Raw genomic sequence first — 19,262 nt, forward strand, 5'->3', positions numbered from 1 at the left:
ACCAGGGGCTCATCTCCTGTTTCCAAAATGCATCACAAACTGCTTGAGAAAGCTGTTCTACTCATAGACTGTAAAAGGTTACTACTGTACTGTTACCGTCCGTAGGCAACATTAGGTAGGCCTATGTTATTATCAACTACTATAGGCTATCAATTAGGGATGGGCGATATGGCCTAAAATCTATATTGTGATATACATTGCAGCCTCCTGCGATAACGATATACAGTATATTATAATAAAACCATTTCAGAACAGATTACATAGACCCATGCTAAACAACTGCTAAATGTATTTTTTTTTAAAGGGTGTATGTAGTTTTGAGAACATATATTGTGCAAAACTGTAAGTATACAACATAATTTTGCAGATAAATAAAATTTAAGTACACTAGCTGCAGAGACTTAAGTAGGTCTAATGTTTATTATGGCTTGGAGTTTATGAAACCCCAAATTTTAAATTTGAATATTGTCTAACTGATGTCTTTTCAGTTAAAAAGAAACACAACAACGATTCTTAAAATCGAGATTATGTGCTACACCACTAAGATATATTGGAATGGGAATAATACGCGCGCGCTGGTATTCAGTGATATCATGTTTCGTTTTGAATTTGAGGTGGTCGAACGGATTAGTCGTGTGTTAACTTACCGAACTGTTACCCCACACACTCTGTATATAGTTTGCTGCTGCTCGTCTGACGGCTTAAACCCGAACCAAGTCCAAATAATGGATGTTGCACCGATCTTTTTCACCAGCTTTCACTTTCAGCCGTGTTTACTTAAGATGACGACGAATATGCGTTGCAGCCGGGTTTACCTCGCGGCCGCGGGTAGATTGCGTCATCATAGCTTGTGTAGTATATAGAGCCATCTCCCAACCCAACTTGGAGAATAGATTAACGGCGATATTTTTTTATCGCGCGATAAGAGTCTCGCGTTAACGCAGCACGTTAACGCCGATAACGGCCCACCACTAATATATATATATATATATATATATATATATATATAAATAAATAAATAATGATTTATTTATTATTTTTAAATCTAACAGAGTACCATATTAATTTATTTAAATCATTAAGCATTTTTTTCTTTCCCTTCTTGATTTAATAATTGATGTATCAGAGGGTAATAAATTGATAATATAAAATAAGTAAATAAAAAAACTAGAATGTGAAGTCCAGGGCATATTTAGCCTGCATAATTGTTGTTGAATATCTCCAAAAGCATGATGACATGTTGAATGATCTGCTCCAGGGATGCTTATCTATCCGAGTGAAACCTCTATGCAGTGGATATAATCAGATACCTCTATAGCATTACAGCAGTAACACAAATCTGAACAGTAACCCCTTCATCCTCACCTTCTCAGCAGATCGAAAATAGATGCTCTTGTCAGCGCCACAGCTGACCATACACAACTCTGAACTCAGACCTACAAAAACACGTGCACGAAAGACAAGAAATGTGCTTGAAATGTGTGGAAAACAGCAGCAAATCTCTTGTATATGAACATTGAGTGTTTATCGACTGTGAACTGACCTGTGAACTTGATGGCAGTGATGGAGGCCGAATGATCGTAAACCGTCTGCACTAGGTTGCATTTCTTCTCCATGTCAAAGATGTGAATGAGCCGATCACGACTTGCAGAAGCCAACAGATGCAAACCTGACAGGAAAAACACACTCTCTTCTGCACTGTAGATAATGACCATTTGTAGTGTTATACACAACAATGAGCCGATCACGACTCAGCATGTCTAACACTAGTATACATTTCTCTTCTTCACCGATTATATATAAATAAAAGGAACAATGTTTACTTCATGTTGAGAAAAAAAAAGGAAAAAAAAGTCATCCGGCAGACTTTTGAAAGCTCCAGGGCTTTTGTGAAAACTACAGATTATATTTCCGCATGTTGTATCGCCGCCCACAGACCGTCAGATCGACAGAGGGTTATTAACAGAACAGTTATTGGAAGGGTAGGGTTATTATCTCTGAAAATAGAGACATACTGACATACTGTCAACTCTTTCAACAGAATTATGGTAAAAAAGCAACACTATAACAACAGCTCTCTTATCTGAATGCGACTGTGTTGCTTCGGGCCGAACTGACAGAACGGCAGTTTCTTTCAGTTTTTCCTCTCCTTTTGGCATAAAACGTTGACTACAAGCACAGAGGTTTTTCACATTTTCCGTCACGGCGTTCTCTCCGTATTTATTATTCTTTTCAGCTTTTAGCCACTGCCCACAACACGTTGGATCCTTCACTGGAAACCGAAAGTAACTCCCGCTAAACATTTACTCTCTGAATTCTTGCACCTTGGAACAATACAAGCGACACCATTATGACTGAAAGTTTGCCAAGAGGCATTTCCTACTAAAGCAAGGCAGTATTTGACTCTGGTCAAGCGTATCCATAGCAGACTGATGTGAGTGGCCTTGGACAGCAGCATGTCCAGTGCATTATGGGTGTTCCCCGACCTTTTTGGCAAAATAGCCTTTTTTCTCAGTTCTCTCTGGTAAGGTAGCACCAAAAAAAAAAAAAAAAAAAAAAAAAAAAAAAAAAAAAAAATAATAAAAAAAAAAAATCGCCTTACTGCATAGGCAGCCTAGCTTTATTGAAAGCTCATTTTGCCAATGGCGAAGTATCCCTTGTGCATTACAAAATATGTATTTGAAATAAAGACTCACTTACCGGTCTCATTCGGAGAGAAGGCTAGACACAAGACCTCCGAATCATGAGCCTCGATTTTCAGCAGTTCGTCCATAAACTGCAAGCCGAAGATCCTGAAGAAGAGACCGTTGATTCAGCATATATACATTTAGATTTAGGATTTAGTTCTCTGCACAGACCCCTCATTCCTCTCACCTCAGGTTCCCACTGCGGTCTCCAGCAGCCAAATGCTGTCCATCTGGGCTGATTTCCATCACCCTGATCCCAGATTTACCATCCTGGCCTCCTCCCTCAGCTTTCTCAGCCTCAGCTTTGAGGAACTGCGTGTCATCGTCCACATATACTATCCTTACAATGTCCTGAAACACATTCACATACAATCAATCAATGAACAAGAAGACTCTGGCAAACCATTCTGTCATCATTTACTCTGTTTCTCCATATGAATCAAGTGGATTAATCCAAGTCACCCAAAAATTTAAATGTTAACCCTTTAAGGATATTCAACCCAAGCCATCAAACTGACATCAGAGCTGAAGCTAAGTTTCTTATTTTTATTAAAGACAAAGCATTTTTTTTCCCTGTGTATTAAATTGCATGGATTAATTGTTCACCACAAGACTAATAATGTGCACTAACAACGTAAATAGGGTCAATTTTGATTTCATGACTTTAATATATTCATTTGTGTTTCAAAGAAAGTCTTTTAGGATGACATAAGGATGGGTAACTGGTGCCTACGACTGTGAACATAATGTCATGAAAATCCTGAGTACTATAATTTGTTTAAGCAATATTATCAATTAAACCACGGCCTAAATTTAGTTCTGGAAAACGAGGGGCATTAGTAAAACTATGCGCACTAACTGCAATCAAACTCCGAAATTCATAGATTCTATTATACAGGTATTTGTAAAACCAATTTCCATGACTTTTCCAAAAACTTTCTGGGTTTATTTCTTTTTCCAGAACTTTTCCAGGCCTGGAAATTGCCATTTTAAAAGTCCATGACTTTTCCAGGTTTTTCATGACCGTACGAACCCTAAACAAATAACTAAGATGACAAAATATGCATTCTCTGCTGTTCAGACAAATTATGATATTTTTTGTAAACGGTGATGTCCCGCCCCGATGCAGTCTAGCAGTAGTCCGTACCTGGCTGTAGAGGTTGTGTCGAAGGCCGAGAGCCGAGCCGTGACTCTGCGGGGACTCACTTTTCCACAGGCGGATGGTGTTATCAGATGAACAGGTGAGGAAAGATCCAGGCGACAGACATGCTGATGAATCTTCAAGATCAGGGTAGGTCTGCAGAGGATATTATGCATTCATAAATCGGTTCATCTGATAATCTCAGCATGAACTGGTCTGTGAGTAACGCACCTCCACACTCCACACACACCCGCTGTGGTACAGAGCTGAATAGACCTTCCCAACATTGCGAATGTCCCGCACGTCCCATACGTACACACTGTGGTCATTATACACACACGTCAAGTGCCTGGTCACAGGGTCAAAGGTTAGAGCCAGGGTATCTGGATACTGTGCTTCTGGGTTTGCACCGAACAAATGCCTATGAAAAGAGAAAAGATATGCAACATTTGAGGTTTAACGTTTGATTTAACATGATGTTTAATGGAAAATGTTTAAACAATTATACATATGAGATCATTCAAACCACAAGAACACTGGTAATGAAATGTATTAATATCATTGACACTATAATAGTTTGTTAATATTTTAAAATCTTTTTTTTTACACCATTAAAGTTTATTAATATTTCGAATTGTTTTATTTTTATATATTCTATTTTCATATTAATTCTAGTTAAAGTTTTAATAATAATTTTATTAGCTTTTTTTATAAATGTCTATAGTTTTTATTTTGTTTTTGCTATTTTAGCACTAACTAAAGTTTTTATATATTTTAAGTTAATGTTTAATTCAATGAATGCCAAGTAAATAAAATTAATCAACATTAAACTTGGAACAGTTGTGAAGTTAAAGCTTATAATCTCTGAACTCTAAGTATCGTATTTTGTGGAATACAAGTTGTGTTCTTCATCATCTGAAACGTGCTGTGATTTATAATGCAAAGTTAAGGTACGCCAAATACGCCATTTTTGCGTGTTACTTTTTAAACATAGATTTTAGCATACGAGTGAAGTACAAAGAATAAAAGTTTTAGTATAAATGGTAGCGAACATAGAAACATTTGGATTTGTGAAGAATGAGAGGTAAGTGAGATCATAAATCTGGATTAAGCCATATGTCGGCTTTCTATTTTGTGTTGCAAGCTTTACAATATTCCACTGGACTAGACGTGAAATCTTGTTTCTCCTCCCACATCCTCATTCACTCGCTCACACAGCCTTTATAAGCAGGAGATTTATTTTATTTTTAATTACAGAAACCGTTAATCATCTTTGCTTTTCACTCAAAAACTGCTAGATGGAAATGCAACAAAAACACAGTGGTCTCATGACACGTCTGTCAAAGCTGCACTAATTTTAACATGCGACTGCATCTAACATCAGGACACTTAAATGGCATAGGAATGCAAACAATAATGTTTTGTTAAATTGCAAGAAAAGGAAACCAATGCATTTTTAACCAATTGATTGAAAAGTTTAAAGGGGTCATTTGATGCTATTTTAAAAGTTAAATATTTTGTTTATTGGGTGTACTAGACTAGGTTATAAATCCTTTAAGGTTAAAAAACACAATCTTTACATACTGTACATTATTGCAGCTCCTCTATTCCCAGTCTGCCTAAAAACAAGCCGATTTCTACAAAGCCCTTCCTTCCGGAAAAAAAACAGTGTGCTCTGATTGGCCAAACACCTTAAGCGTGTGTCAAAAACGTAACGCCCCATACCATAATCACGAGCTTCTGCTTCCTAGGCTTCTATGCAATTGTATACAGTTAATAATGTTATCTGTATTCAAGCATCGGTTGAAAGACGAGTCAGATTCTACAAATGTGAATGATCAAGGAGGAAAACATTAAAAAAGCATCATAAAACTCCTTTAAATCAACAAACGTATGTTGGTTTTAGCTCTATTCCAGCCCAGGCGGGTCTGAGAGTCTCTTACCCAGGCTGTGTGCCCTGAGACACATCGACTCCCAAGCAGTGTGGCCGGTGCAGAGTGGTGATGTAGCGCAGGTCCTGAGGGCTGAACACACGCACCGTCCCGTCAGCACAACCGCAGAAAACAAACGTCTCGCACACCGACAAGCACTGCGCTGACGTCGTCTACAGAAGCAGAACAAAGACACATGACAGCTTACTTTACACATAACATCCTATATGGTGTTGGTGCTCCAGGAAGGGGAACAAAATGCAAACAATTGTAGGTTTTTCCCATCGCATTGAAGAGATAAAGTTCCACATGCAGACACTCACACAGATTATCATCCATGCCTGGATGTGGAATTTTATCTCTTCAATGCGATGGGAAAAACCTACAATGATCAACTGAAATTCTAAAATTAACTGGCATTATATAAATATTTAAAATGATTGATATAGAGCAATTTAAATAGATTTAAATCAGCTAAATATATTCATGCCTGAGTTTAAAAAGTAAAATAAATAATGCAAGTAAATAAATAAGTTTACAGGGCAATTGGGAATGAACTGCTGAAAAGGCAAATCCAAAATATGTGGGGTCAAAATGTAGGGCTGGACATTAATACAAATTTCACAATTCGATTTGAACTTGATTCACAAGTTTGCGATTCAATTTGATATCAGTTCATTTGTAAACATATCAGGTGCAATATATGTAAATTTTTCCTCAAGGATAAAAATCTCAACTAAAGCTGTAAACTATACAGGGTACATTTGGTACATTACTATAATATTAAAGTTTACAATTATCAACTGATTTGAATAGAAACATTAAGTTGTACATAAGACAGTTATTATAATAAGTTTATAATAAATTACTTTTTAATGACAATTGGTGTCATAAAAACTATTGACTTGGCTGTCATTACATTTTTTTTTTATATATATAATATTTGAATAAAGGGTGAAGTTTTGGCCACTACTGTATATTTATATACAAGTTACCTTCATGTTTATTTCGTGCAGTCACATTAAAGAGTGCCAAAACTGTATTTATCATTTGAATTTCATAATAAAACGGGCAGAATTTGACAGCTGACACTTTGTTATATATCAAAAGCAACAAAGCTTATTGCCATTTCTTGGATGGGTGGCGAAATATGACAAAATGTTAAGTGACGTTTTGATTTTAGGATCGATATCAGATTAAAATCAAGAAATGGATTTTGTCAACCCGGCCCAATGAAAGGGTTTTGAATGGATCACAGCAATGAAATGAAGGCACAGTGCGTGACTTGCCTTGAGATCAACCCAGGAATCCAGCTGTCGGTTGCTGTTGAACTGGCACAGCAGACCCGTGTGTGTGATGCAGTAGGTGCTGCTGGCCATAGAGCCGCGGCCACACGCCAAACCACAGAACTGACTGTTCTGGTGCTCCCCGAGCAGCCCTGAGCGACCAATCAGAGGCACTGTGCTGTTCACCTGCAGGACACAACCAGGACAACAGGTGACAATCGCCACCAATGACATGAAGAAAACGTGAGCATATGTTTTGTGCTCCATTTGGTTAGAAAACGAAAACCCAGGCACAGAAGGATGTGGGCAAACAAAGGAAACTGCACTAAACACTAAAATTTGCAGATGCTATTCACATTTAGAGTAAATGGCAATATTTCCGTTGCACGAAGTGTAAACCGGTGTAAGATAGTGGCAGATGCTATTTGCACCTCAGTGTGTTGCACATTATAAAACAGCATGCAAAAATAAAACATCTGTGTATATGCTTATATGTATTAAAATCTTAAAAGGATGCTGCCATTTTGGGTAATTACTTGTCCCTGTCCCTCTACAACTACATCTCAAGATCCATAACATTTAAAAAATATATTAAAATGGATTTTCAGTGCATCTGTGGACTGTAGCAACATGTGCCAAGCGTCTCACCCGTCTTTCCTTTGAGGCGTCAAGGTACCAGAACTTCACATGCCTGTTCCCCGCCGTTACGAAGTAGCTGTTGTCCTCCGAGAACGATACAGCAAGCACACGGCTGGACACCTTATTGGATGCGATAACAGTCCCCTTCTACAAGCAAGGAGAAGATTTAAAAGCATTATATATATATGTGTTCTTGCACATTTAAATCTCACAAGCTGCGTCCCGATTGGCAGTTCCCTATGCAGTGTTCAACACTCCCTGAGCAAATATCCTCATTTTGAGTTCAGATTCACATGAATAAGTGAGTGACGTCTTATTTACTAACTGGAAAACGCAAAATTCCAGATATGAGATGCAAAGTTTAAACATGGTGCAATATAGTACAAATAATAATAATATAGCCTACATATATCTATGATCTCTATATGGAGAACAAGAGAAAGCAAGTCTGTAGGGAATGGGGTAAAGTCACTCAGCTTTCACACTGATTTGTGATACCAGGTGCAAGTAAGTGATAGAAATGAATCATTTTCATTTTGAATTCAGGTTATTGTTCACAATATAATTATGTAGTTTGTTCAAGGTAGAGTATGAAAAAGCAATTGCACTGCGCATGTGTCGAACTCGTCCATCCGCGCTCGAGTATCCTTTGAAAGCTGTCCGGACAGAGCTTCCCACAAGCATTTGAAGACAGTATTAGCTATGATGACATCATAATACTCCTGATTCCAAGTCCAATGATCTAAAGTCTCCAATGACTCTTTAAAGTTTCTTTTTTAGGCCCCGTTTAAACTGGGTATTAAGATGCGTTTCGGTTAATTGGATCACAAGTGTCCACTTTCCACCACTTCCAGGGGTAGTCAAAAACATTATGGGAAGCGCACTAGCCAGACGGGATTTAAACTTTGTCAGATGGAGACCCAAGTTAGGTTTGAAGATTATAATTGTACCAAGCGCAATGTTCTCTCACCATTCCTGATTTCTAACACACACTCACAGCGTTCTGCGAGATCTTGCGTCTGTCAGATCAGAAACTAAAGCTGCTGCTCTGTGAGTTTTCCCATCGTCTCCTGCGTGTTCATATGTAAATTGCGCGAGCTTATTTTGTCCATTAGATCGAAAAACACATTTACCACCCATAGACCCTCCCCTCGAAGAAATCAGGACAGAAGTGGTTGAAAGCGGACCAAAGAGAAACGCCATTAAAACACCAGGTGTAAACGGGAACGTGTCTCTCGTCTACTTGTGATCCGATCAACCAAAACGCATTAATACCAGGTGTACACAGGGCCTCAGAGGGGAAAACATTTTAACTAATTTGCTATTTCCATTAAACTATGATAAAGCATGTAATTTCTGCAACATTAGCGGTAGCAGACAGAATTGCAAGAACACCGTTTTCAAGCCTATGTAGAAATTAAAGTTGTCAAGAGAATACTAATACACTGCCTGTAAACACACTATTGTCTTTGCAATCTTAAACTCAGAGTCCAATATCACATTTCTGGGGTTAAACAACTATTCAAAGCATCCCGGCAGACGTTTGTCACACCCACCTTCCACTCCCAGACGCTGACGGTCCTGTCGTGCTGGTATCCCACAGACACTATATAGCTCCCGTTGGGGGAGAACGACACACACGCCACCCCGTACTTGTGGCACTGGACCTCTGCCACCTGTGCCCGCTCTGCCACGTCCCACACACGCACACAGGGCATGTGCCCGCTCTGCCCAGCAACAGGGAACAGATGAAGAAGAGTAAAAATAATGCATGAAATCATAATAAATGTGTAGTTCCCCACATCCAGATTTGTCTACCCTACTATACAGAGTGCACCAATCAGGTTACGAGAGTAAAAACCCTATTTATTTTCTCTATAGGGGAACTTCTTTTGAATGCTAACTTACAGACTTTTTAAGACAGACCTACTGTGGGCTAAGAGATTGTTCTTTGTTGAAGCCATCAGTTCACATTATTAGCGTTTAACAGCGGCATCTATGATGAAAAACTACATTACCCATGATTCTGCAAAAATCTCCACCAATCAGAGAAACAAAACAAGCAAAACACTCTAAAAGAACTCTTTAGCCCCGCCAATCCCACAATGCACTGCGAATGACGAAATAGTCGAGCTGTGTCCCAAATGACACACCATACACTATGTACTTGTACTATATACAAAACATCTAGTGTATGAATTTATGGTTATTTTGACACTATTTACACTACAAAACGGCCCCGAATAGTGCACAAGTACACAAAATGGGACACACCTTCAATCTCACTATGCTATCAAACTGCTTAAATGTTTTATATAAATTTTGCAATAAACTGAATAAATTGATTCTACACAAATATTTAAAACAATAGCTTTATATTTGTTTAGAGTTATGCCATTCGCAATGCTTCATGGGATTGTAGTTCTTTTTCTCATAAAAAGGTTAAGTGCAGTCCTGTACCTTTGTATCGTTATCCGATTTTGTTCGGTTCATGTTTATTACCCATTAACAAAAACTTTTTTAAATCCCTAGGTGAAAAATTAAAACGCATCCAGAACCAATGGTGCTGAAAAAGTAGACGTGTACTCTATTGTGGCTCAGTTCTGTTCACTCAGCGGCCATATTTGCAACGCCTCCGTGCAGCTATTTTTGGCATCCTAGACAAAGTCCTGTCTACTTGAAGGGGGAATCCTGAAATCTCAAAAACTGCTTGCTGAACAGCAACAAAATCTGACATCAACTGTCCCATAAATATTTCTTAGCGTAAAAACCCCTGTATATTTCATAAGCACGCGTCTCAGAACACTGAATGTTTTTATGGCAACAGAAGCTTCTAACAGCAGCTGCAGTGACGCCATGACTTTCTATATATAAAGTCTTTGCTGTATTAAAAACATTATTTTAGGCTAATGTCCTAGGTCATTTGGATATTTTATTCGTACACACTGCAGAAATAGTATGACGGTATGCTATTTCTGATTTGATTTTATTTACTAGTTTTCAACTCGGACAGATAGTGAGAAAAAGCATGAGTGGAAAAAGCAGCCACCGATAAATAATCATATGTCAGAGAATGTAGGACAACATGTGCCTTTCAAGAGTTTAAATGGTGACTAATCCTCCTCTAAACGCAGCTGCCTCTAAATCTTGTGACTCCGCTCAAACTTAAACCGCTGAAGAAATAGTTCACGCAAAACTGAGAAATCTGCATCACTGCCACACCAAACCCATTCGAGGCTATTCTTTCTGTGAAACGCACAAGGAAAAAAATCTAAAGAATCTTCCAGTGGTTTTTTTTCACTATTTTTCTTTTCTTTGAGTGACCTATTCTTTTAATTATCTGCCAACTCCCCAATGCAATACACAGCATTATTAGTCAGATGGCTAAAAAAAGCAAAGCAGGCATTGCACTGCATTTGTGATCTGCTGTCGCTACAGCGATTCTCTGTTGGTTTTCCAAGTTGGGATAGACACTGGGCCTCGCTATGACGACCGGGGAGCAGGAATGTGTCGGAGCGCACGGAGAAGCCCAGACATGAGCCCTCCTCTACCGCATATACAGAAGATAACCGTACGAATCAGTGAGAGACTGCCTCTAAGGGCATTCAGCACAGTCGTCATTCTTCTGGCCCTCATTAAACATCTCAGAACACTTACCTCACCAGTGACCAAATATTTTCCATTCTGCGAGAAAGCCAAGGCACTGAAGGTTTTCCTAAGTAACAAACACATGATTCGGATTTAATTCAGTTTCAATGTACAACACTACGCTACTGAAGTAAGACAATACGCGTGTTGATTACCTGGACGTATTAAATATGTGAGTCTGCTTGTTTTTCTTTGGGCTCAGGATGACAATAACACAACTGAAACACACATCATCATATCTGCATTAGTTCACAGATGAAAGTAATAATTTACAGTTTGCATTAACTACTGTTCAAAAGTTGAGTACAATTTGTTTAATGTTTTTGAAAAAAGTCTATTCTACTCAACAAGGCTGCATTTACTTGATTAAAATACAGTAATACTGTGAAATTATTAATATGCAAGTAAAGTATCATTCAATTTATTTCTGTGATGGCAAAGCTAAATTGAGTCTACAGTGTCTCTTGATGACTCAGAAATCGTTCTAATAGGTTGATTTGGTGCTCAGTGTATTCAACATTATTAAATTAACTAAAAATTGTGGAAACTTTTTTTCAGGAATCTTCAATGAATAGAAAGTTAAAAAAACAGCATTTATTTGAAATAGAAATCTTTTGTATCATTATAAAATGTCTTTACTATCATCTTTGATCAATTTAATGTGTCCACGCTGAATAAAAGTATTCATTTCTTTTATACTAGTTTGAAGCTTCTCTCTTGTTCCCACAGGTGTCCAAGCAGAATAACCACAAGTTGCGTGAAAGTTTAAAGATCACCTGAGATCAAAAATGTTAATTTACTCATGTTGTTCCAAACCTGTATAGCCTAACTATTCTAGCACTTTTAATAAGAAAGGCTGCAGGTTTCTCCTTATAAATGGAAAGTGAATGGGGACTGGAGCTGTCAAGCTCCAAACATAGAAGAAAAAAAAAAAAAGACAAGAAAAGTCCTCCAAACAACTATATTTCAAGTATTCAGACATCATAAGAAAACTTTATGCAACAAACTTAATGTAAAGGTTTAGTTCACCCAAAAATTTAATTTATCGCATAATTTACTCACCCTCAAGCCATCCTAGGTGTATATGACATTCTTCTTCCAGCCAAACACAATCAGAGTTATGAAATAATATCCTGGCTCTTCCAAGTTTTATAATGGGAGTGAATAGCATTTGAGATTTTGAAGCCCAAAAAAGTGCATCATCCATCATTAAAGTATAAATCCATACGGCTTCAGGGGTTAATAAAAGCTTTCTGAAGTGAAGCATTTTTGTAAGAAAAAAAAAATCCATATTTATAACTTTATACACTAGAATCACTGGTTTCCGGTCTCGAGTCTAGTTCTGGCTGAAGAATGACGTCCGACATTATTAATCGTGGAAGCGCAGAAGATAGAGCAAAATAAAACACCAGTCACAAGTCTAAGACGATCGGAGGAGCTTGAGTTTGTTGCCCAACCCTATTAGTTTGAACCGCGAGAGGCGTTTACTCTCACCTAAGCTTACGCTACATCAGGTCAGAGGTCACTCTTCCACCAGAACTAGACTCGCGTACGGACGTTACCCGAAGACAGTGACTACAGGCTTTAAAGTTATAAATATGGATAGTTTTCTTACAAAAACGCATTGCTTCGCTTCAGAAGGCCTTTATTAACCCTGGAGTCATATGGATTACTTTTATGATGGATGATGTGCTATTTTGGGCTTAAAGATCTGTTAATATTCACTCCCATTATAAAGCTTGGAAGAGCCAGGATATTTTTTTATATAACTCCGACTGTGTTTGGCTGAAAGAAGAAAGTCATATACACCTAGGATGACTTGAGGGAGAGTAAATTATTGGATAATCTTCATTTATGGGTGAACTTCTAAAGTCGTTATAAGTTAGGGAAACAGACGCAAGTTGACTCATGTAGCATCAAACGCCATTGACTCTTCCATGACTCAAGAACTATCATTGATGGCACCATTTTTGATATGATATTTCCGAATTTCGGTTTGTTGCCAACACACAAAACCATAGCTTCAGAGGAGAAACACAACACACAGATCGTGTGGATTACTTTGGGCCTGTCAGTTTTGAGATTGACAGCTCCAGTCATAATTCACTTCCATTATAAGGAAAAACAACAGTCAGGAAATCTTTCAAAGATGCACTTTTTGTTTTGCAAACGAAGACAAAAAGAACGTCAAATGTGTGAGTAAATGGCAGTCTTCGTTTTTGAGTGACTTATAATGCCTTTTAAGTGTGGACTTGGACACAGAAAACACGTATAGAGACAGTCGTAAGTTTACCCAGCAGGATAAGCCACTAAGCCCGTGTTGTGGTCGCAGGTTAAAGCACTGCTGCTGGAGGCACTGATACCCAGGACCTTCTCCAGGACGACCTGCAATCACAATACAACCTCATGAAGCACTTCATACATCTAACCATCTCATGCACGTCAACATTAAACGCAATACAATAAACAGGCTGTGCAACGTGCAGTTGTGTATGAGCGACACACAAACAATAACAAACATCATGAAGACGAACGTAGAAACAGGAAGAGTCGTTGAGTTTTCTGGCCTGTGAATCATGAGTGGTGTTGTTCATACCCGGTTATGAATGTCTCGTCTGTTGCTCTGTCGGGTTTTTCTCTTCATGTTCGCTGGGATTGAAACGCTGTTATTGACTTTCCTTGCTCGAGAGGTCAAGCAACTTGCGTTTAGACTCGCCCCGAACACCATTGCTCCATCCGCCATAGTGCAACTTTCTTCTTTAAAACGGGTCAATTAATAATCCACACTCTAAAGTCACATATTCGTTTGCAATTAAAACGCGTTAAATGCTGTCCATTGATCAGACACGCGAAAGCTCGAATAGTTTATACTCTGTCTAATACTGATTGTGGATCAAAAGTTTTAGTTTATAAAGTTCGATGAAATGACTTCTATTTGATTTTCGGCTGAAAACGAAACTTCGACAATGTACAAACAGCTGTAGGCAATGAAGTCCATGTAATGTGATCTGAGACTGGCCGTTTCAAACACACACTGTGTTCTGTGATTGGATGAATCCCGCATGGGAGGCGGGATCATTCGTGTAGCTCACTCACTATTGGTCGATTCATTTATGGGTTTGCCCAGACGTCTTAACTTATTATCATCATTGCAAAAGTTGTGATCATAAATCCATCACGCATAATTTTTGAACACATGATCATTAATCATAAACATAATGAAAGCAAGAATCATTTAGAGTTTTTCAAAATGACATAAATGGGTTTAAACATTAGGATAGACACTACATTACGGTCTTGAAATGTAACACCATTTATATGTTTGATGTTTTTTTTTATTTTGTAAACAGGACACAAATAATTTACGTAAAATATTTGTGGGGGATGCTAGCTATATTTTGGTTCACTGATTCTTTAGACTTAAAGCACTCGCTAGAAGTCCTTTTTCACTTTATTTTTGCAATACATTTTAGTTATTAGCAGCAAAAAAAAAAAATCTTTCTGACGATCGTTGTTTATTCTTACGAAATAACACAAATAATAATATTAATAATTACTATTATTATAAAAACAGTATCAATAACAATAATTATATTAATTATTGTTATTTAATAAATCATCATCAATAATAATCAATACAATAGTAATAATTATAATTATTAGCTGTTGTAATTATTTAACAAATAATAATAATAATTAATTATAGCTTTATTATTGATAATTAAACTAATGATAACAATGATAATAATGTTATTTATTAAATTCATAATATAAATAATAATTTTATTGATTTAATTATGCATTCATTCTTATCATTACAATTATTATAATTATTACTAATTATAATAATTGTTACTGTTCTTCATTTAATAAATAATAATCAATTATAATAATACATAATAATAATCATCATAATTATTATTATTAAGGCTGCTGTAATTATTATTTAACTTATGTTATTATCCATCTTATTATTGTTATAATTTTGTATCAATAATTAAATTAATAATAACAATTAACAAAAATAATAGTACTATTATTATTATTATTTATTACAGTAATAACAACAATCATTTTCTTTCTTTCTTTATTCATTCATTCAGAGAAATTCACCTGAATAAGAAATGTTCAAGTTTAAATCAGAAATATCCTATATTCACAAACACACACACACACACACACACACACACATATATATATATATATATAATCTATTAGTATAAACAATAATTATAATTGTTATTATTTAATAAATAATTATCAACAATAATAATTGTAATAGTAATAATCCTAATTGTTATTATTGTCATTTAACAAAAAAAATATTATTAATAATCATTATACACAAATTTAATTAATTAATAATAGTTATCATTTATTCATCCATTCCTTCATTGATTTATTTTTATTTATTTTTAACTGAAGAGAAACTCACCTATATATAATAAATGTAGAGAATCTAGTCTAATATAGCAATATAGTGAAAGGGGGTGTGGCTTGTGATTGTCCTGGGTGGGATCAAGGATTTAAAATCACTCAGGCTTTTGGTGGCGTTTCAGATTCACACACAACATCACCGAACCGAAAGACAATGAAGAATTCCACTAAGCCTGAGTCTGAATACGTGCTGGACTACGAGTACTACTACGACTACGTGGACCCAGTCTCTGTGAACGCCAGTGCACTGAAGTACAACAGATGTGAGATACTCTAACTCTCTCTTCTTGATCACAGTTCAGCTGATGTGACGTCTAACTGTCTTCCTCTCTCTAGATTCAGTTGTGCTAATATTCTGGGTCATTCTAGCTGCATTTATTGGCTTCTTCTTCTTGATTTTGTCACTTATCTCACACACAGGGCAACTACCAAGGTAAGAATGAAAAAGCTAATTTCACTGTATAAACAGGTTTATTTATATGTTCATTATTCACTGTTTAAAAATATTTTATTTGTGCAGTTGCTTTGTTCATGGTTTCTAATTTAATTATAATTCTAATACTGATTTTTAATAACCAACAAGACATGTTGAATCTATAGACATACTCAGCTAATTGATAAAATCCGTCTATAAAGCTTATCAAAAGACCAACAAATATATGAAGTGAATATTATTATATTTGTATTTGTTTATAGGGGTCCTCGTGTCAAAAAATCAGGTTTGCCATTAATGAAAGGCTATGGATCTCCTCAGTAAAGATACAAATAAGAATCAACTTCACGAAGACACTAAAGCCATGATGAGATCTGATTCTGAACACGAGTGAAAACAGACACTGGAGAAAACTGACATTAAACCATGATATCCTGATCAATGTGTCTGTATCTCATATCTCTCATATATATACATACATATAATTTAGTGATGGAAAATCAGATTATCAGATTATTATATTCATTTCAGAATATTTCTGAAATGTAACCCTTATTACACAGTATTTACTAAAAGGTAACTTTATAAGCCCTAGTTTGTATCTCATGATTCTGAGAAAAACTATGAATTGTGGCTTTTCTTGCAATTGTGAGTTCATATCACACAGTTCTGAGAGATATGCGAGTTCTGAGTACCTTTAATACTGTATTTATTTATTTATTTATTTATTTATTAGTGGCAGAAACAAGCTTTTTTAAACAAAACAGTCAAATATTGGTTGGGTTTTTTTTGGGCCGTACCAAAAAAAAAAGTCTATCAATGCTAAACTATAAAAAATGTGCAATGTAAATGCAATCATACTGAAATCATTAATAGGCACACACACAAAAAACACAAACACAAAAGGCCTGTTCATCTTTTTTATTTTAAAATTATAAAATTACAAAAAGATCCACTTAACATCTTCTATTACCATTTAGCGTGATAATCTGATGCCGCAGCACGTCAGGGGTCGAGCGCAGACAGGATCTCTTCACACATGGGCAGTGACTGAGATGTGGGCGTCCTGTTGCGCATCAGTCTGGCGTGGGTCAGCAGGAGGTCAGGTGACCGAGCGCCACTCCACAGCTCATAGATGTACAGAGACAGCAGTTTCAGGCCGCTTTCTGACAACAAAACAAACAAACAATATTTCAGTGGAAAAACAGATGCCACAGTGATTATAGACCGTTTCAACAAATGCATTTTCCCCCATTCATCATCTTAACAGGGTTTTCAAAAAACATTCTTCAATAAAGAGCTGTAAACCAAACTATCCAGCCAATAGCAAATGTTCCCATCTTTGCTCTCAAGAGGGAAAAAAGTATCTAAAATTGGGTGGGAAGAGCGTACCTATAATCTCATTACAGTGAGTGAATGAAACTGCATGTGACAGAAACAACTGTACGATACAAAACTATTGACATCGTAATTGATTACAAATATCTGCACTACCGTTCAAAAGTTTTAGATCTGTAAGATTTTTAATGTTTTTAAAAGAAGTCTCTTCTGCTCACCAAGGCTGCATTTGTTTGATTAAAAATACAAACAAAAACAGTAATATAGTGAAATATGATTACAATTTAAAGCTGCAGTCCACAGTTTTTCCTCTTTGTCGCCATCTCTGTTCGAAATCTGCAATTGCAGTTATTTGCGGAATTTTATGTGGGTTGTGCCTCGGCACGGCGCGGATGAATCCAATGTTTTGAGGAGAATGTGTGTCTGTCAGTCGGTGTGGAGACTGTCATTCGCAATCACAGATTCTACTTTTTGGAAGTATGACCAACATTAGAATTTTCACCGGAAAATGTCGTCTGAACAAGTAACATCCACTTTTGTTCTGACCAACTAAGACATCACTGACATCACATCCTGTTTTCGGTTCGTTTAGATGTCTTTGGTCCATGTTGCGTTCACATTTCAGTCGAAGCACATCAAGGGCCCTATTTTAAGGATCTAATGGCGCTTTTCCACGGCATGGTACGGCTCGGTACGGTTCGACTCGGCGCGGAACGGTTCGGCTCGCTCCGCTTTTCCACTGCGTGGTACGACTCTATCTCGGTACGGCACGGTTCGGTTCGCTTTAGCTCGGTTGCTTTTCCACTGCAGTTAGTACCGCTTCAAAGTGGGTGGGACTGATCGTTATAGTTGCCGTCTCTACTGCCATGACATCATCATATTAAATGCGAATTTTTCATTCCGTGTTTCCCCATCCGCTCCTCGGCAACCAACGAGAGGAATGTCTGCACCTCGTCCACTGACCACGATTTAGCCATTTCTTTTTTTTTAAGTTTATACTCTTTTTTTGAAGCAAATACTTTTAAAACAGGCGCTACAGCGTTGGCTGTTGTCTACTGGCTATTTAAATCTAGCGGGTTTAATGTCTCGTGTTGTAAATACAATGACGCTGGTAGTGATGATTCTGTCTGACCAATCAGTGATCTGCAGTGTTTTCACGTCACATTTTAGTATCAGTACGGTACGCTTGGAACCTCAACAGAGGTGGTACCATTTAAAGCGAGCCGAAGCGAGCCGTACCGTACCATACCATGCAGTGGAAATGCGTCATAAGTGAGCCGTACTGAACCGAGCCGTACCGTATCATGCAGTGGAAAAGCGCCAAAGCGTGCCGTATCGAACCGAGCCGTACCGTACCATGCAGTGGAAAAGCGCCATAAGCCACGGGTGGGGAACGTTGGTCCTGGAGGGCCACTGTCCTGCACAGTTTAGTTCCAACCCTAATCAAACACAAGATAATCAATGTCTCACTAAGCCTACAATCAGGTGAGTTTTTTTCAGGGTTGGAGTTAAACTCTGCAGGACAGTGGCCCTCCTGGACCAACGTTCCCCACCCCAGATGCTCATGGTCTAAAGCGCACACCTCAAGTGCACTCAGGCCGTGTCTAAATCCACTTTTGCTAGTTTAACGAAGGGAAAAATGGTCGGCGCTCCCGGCGCATGGTTTAAAAGGGTTGTCCCTATTCTCTTAATGAGTAATGGGTGTGTTTTGGGCGCAACGTG

At 37.4% G+C, this 19,262-nt stretch overlaps 3 protein-coding genes across 5 annotated transcripts in view; 1 reads left to right on the forward strand and 2 right to left on the reverse strand.

Moving 5' to 3' along the window:
- Positions 1-14,344, reverse strand: part of wdr62 (WD repeat domain 62) — a 37,022-nt gene extending 22,678 nt beyond the window's left edge. For 2 of the 3 annotated variants that reach the window (XM_082180614.1, XM_082180613.1), the window contains exons 1-14: positions 13,929-14,343; positions 13,626-13,717; positions 11,488-11,550; positions 11,342-11,399; positions 9,241-9,411; positions 7,694-7,831; positions 7,049-7,231; positions 5,772-5,932; positions 4,060-4,249; positions 3,835-3,984; positions 2,875-3,038; positions 2,701-2,792; positions 1,544-1,669; positions 1,366-1,436 (exon numbers count right to left, since the gene is read on the reverse strand). In XM_082180614.1, the coding sequence (XP_082036740.1) occupies positions 1,366-1,436; positions 1,544-1,669; positions 2,701-2,792; positions 2,875-3,038; positions 3,835-3,984; positions 4,060-4,249; positions 5,772-5,932; positions 7,049-7,231; positions 7,694-7,831; positions 9,241-9,411; positions 11,342-11,399; positions 11,488-11,550; positions 13,626-13,717; positions 13,929-14,075 (1,806 nt within the window). In that variant the 5' untranslated portion in view covers positions 14,076-14,343. Of the gene's footprint in view, positions 1-1,365; positions 1,437-1,543; positions 1,670-2,700; positions 2,793-2,874; positions 3,039-3,834; positions 3,985-4,059; positions 4,250-5,771; positions 5,933-7,048; positions 7,232-7,693; positions 7,832-9,240; positions 9,412-11,341; positions 11,400-11,487; positions 11,551-13,625; positions 13,718-13,928 lie in introns of all 3 variants that reach the window. The other variant, XM_082180612.1, reaches the window with a different exon arrangement.
- mrap (melanocortin 2 receptor accessory protein) lies at positions 12,569-16,640 on the forward strand. The gene is made up of 4 exons (XM_082180756.1): positions 12,569-13,527; positions 15,892-16,032; positions 16,106-16,202; positions 16,466-16,640. Exons 1-4 carry the CDS (start codon positions 13,308-13,310, stop codon positions 16,524-16,526), a joined length of 519 nt encoding a protein of 172 aa, XP_082036882.1. The 5' UTR covers positions 12,569-13,307; the 3' UTR covers positions 16,527-16,640.
- Positions 16,641-17,108: 468 nt separating this feature from the next.
- Positions 17,109-19,262, reverse strand: part of urb1 (URB1 ribosome biogenesis homolog) — a 37,013-nt gene continuing 34,859 nt past the window's right edge. Inside the window, exon 41 of the mRNA XM_082180602.1 lies at positions 17,109-17,368. Within this exon, the coding sequence (XP_082036728.1) occupies positions 17,208-17,368 (161 nt within the window). The 3' untranslated portion in view covers positions 17,109-17,207. The remainder of the gene's footprint in view (positions 17,369-19,262) is intronic.

Source organism: Leuciscus leuciscus, assembly GCF_965113295.1.
Source record: "Leuciscus leuciscus genome assembly, chromosome: 9".
NCBI classification, from domain to species: Eukaryota; Metazoa; Chordata; class Actinopteri; order Cypriniformes; family Leuciscidae; genus Leuciscus; species Leuciscus leuciscus.

Bases quoted from the DNA above. Each gene is read 5' to 3' on its own strand.
- mrap (XM_082180756.1), top strand. From the start codon at position 13,308: ATGATATTTCCGAATTTCGGTTTGTTGCCAACACACAAAACCATAGCT. The intron at 13,528-15,891 runs GTGAGTAAATGG...GTGGCGTTTCAG, and splicing joins ACAAAAAGAACGTCAAATGT to ATTCACACACAACATCACCG. The intron at 16,203-16,465 runs GTAAGAATGAAA...ATTTGTTTATAG, and splicing joins CACACAGGGCAACTACCAAG to GGGTCCTCGTGTCAAAAAAT.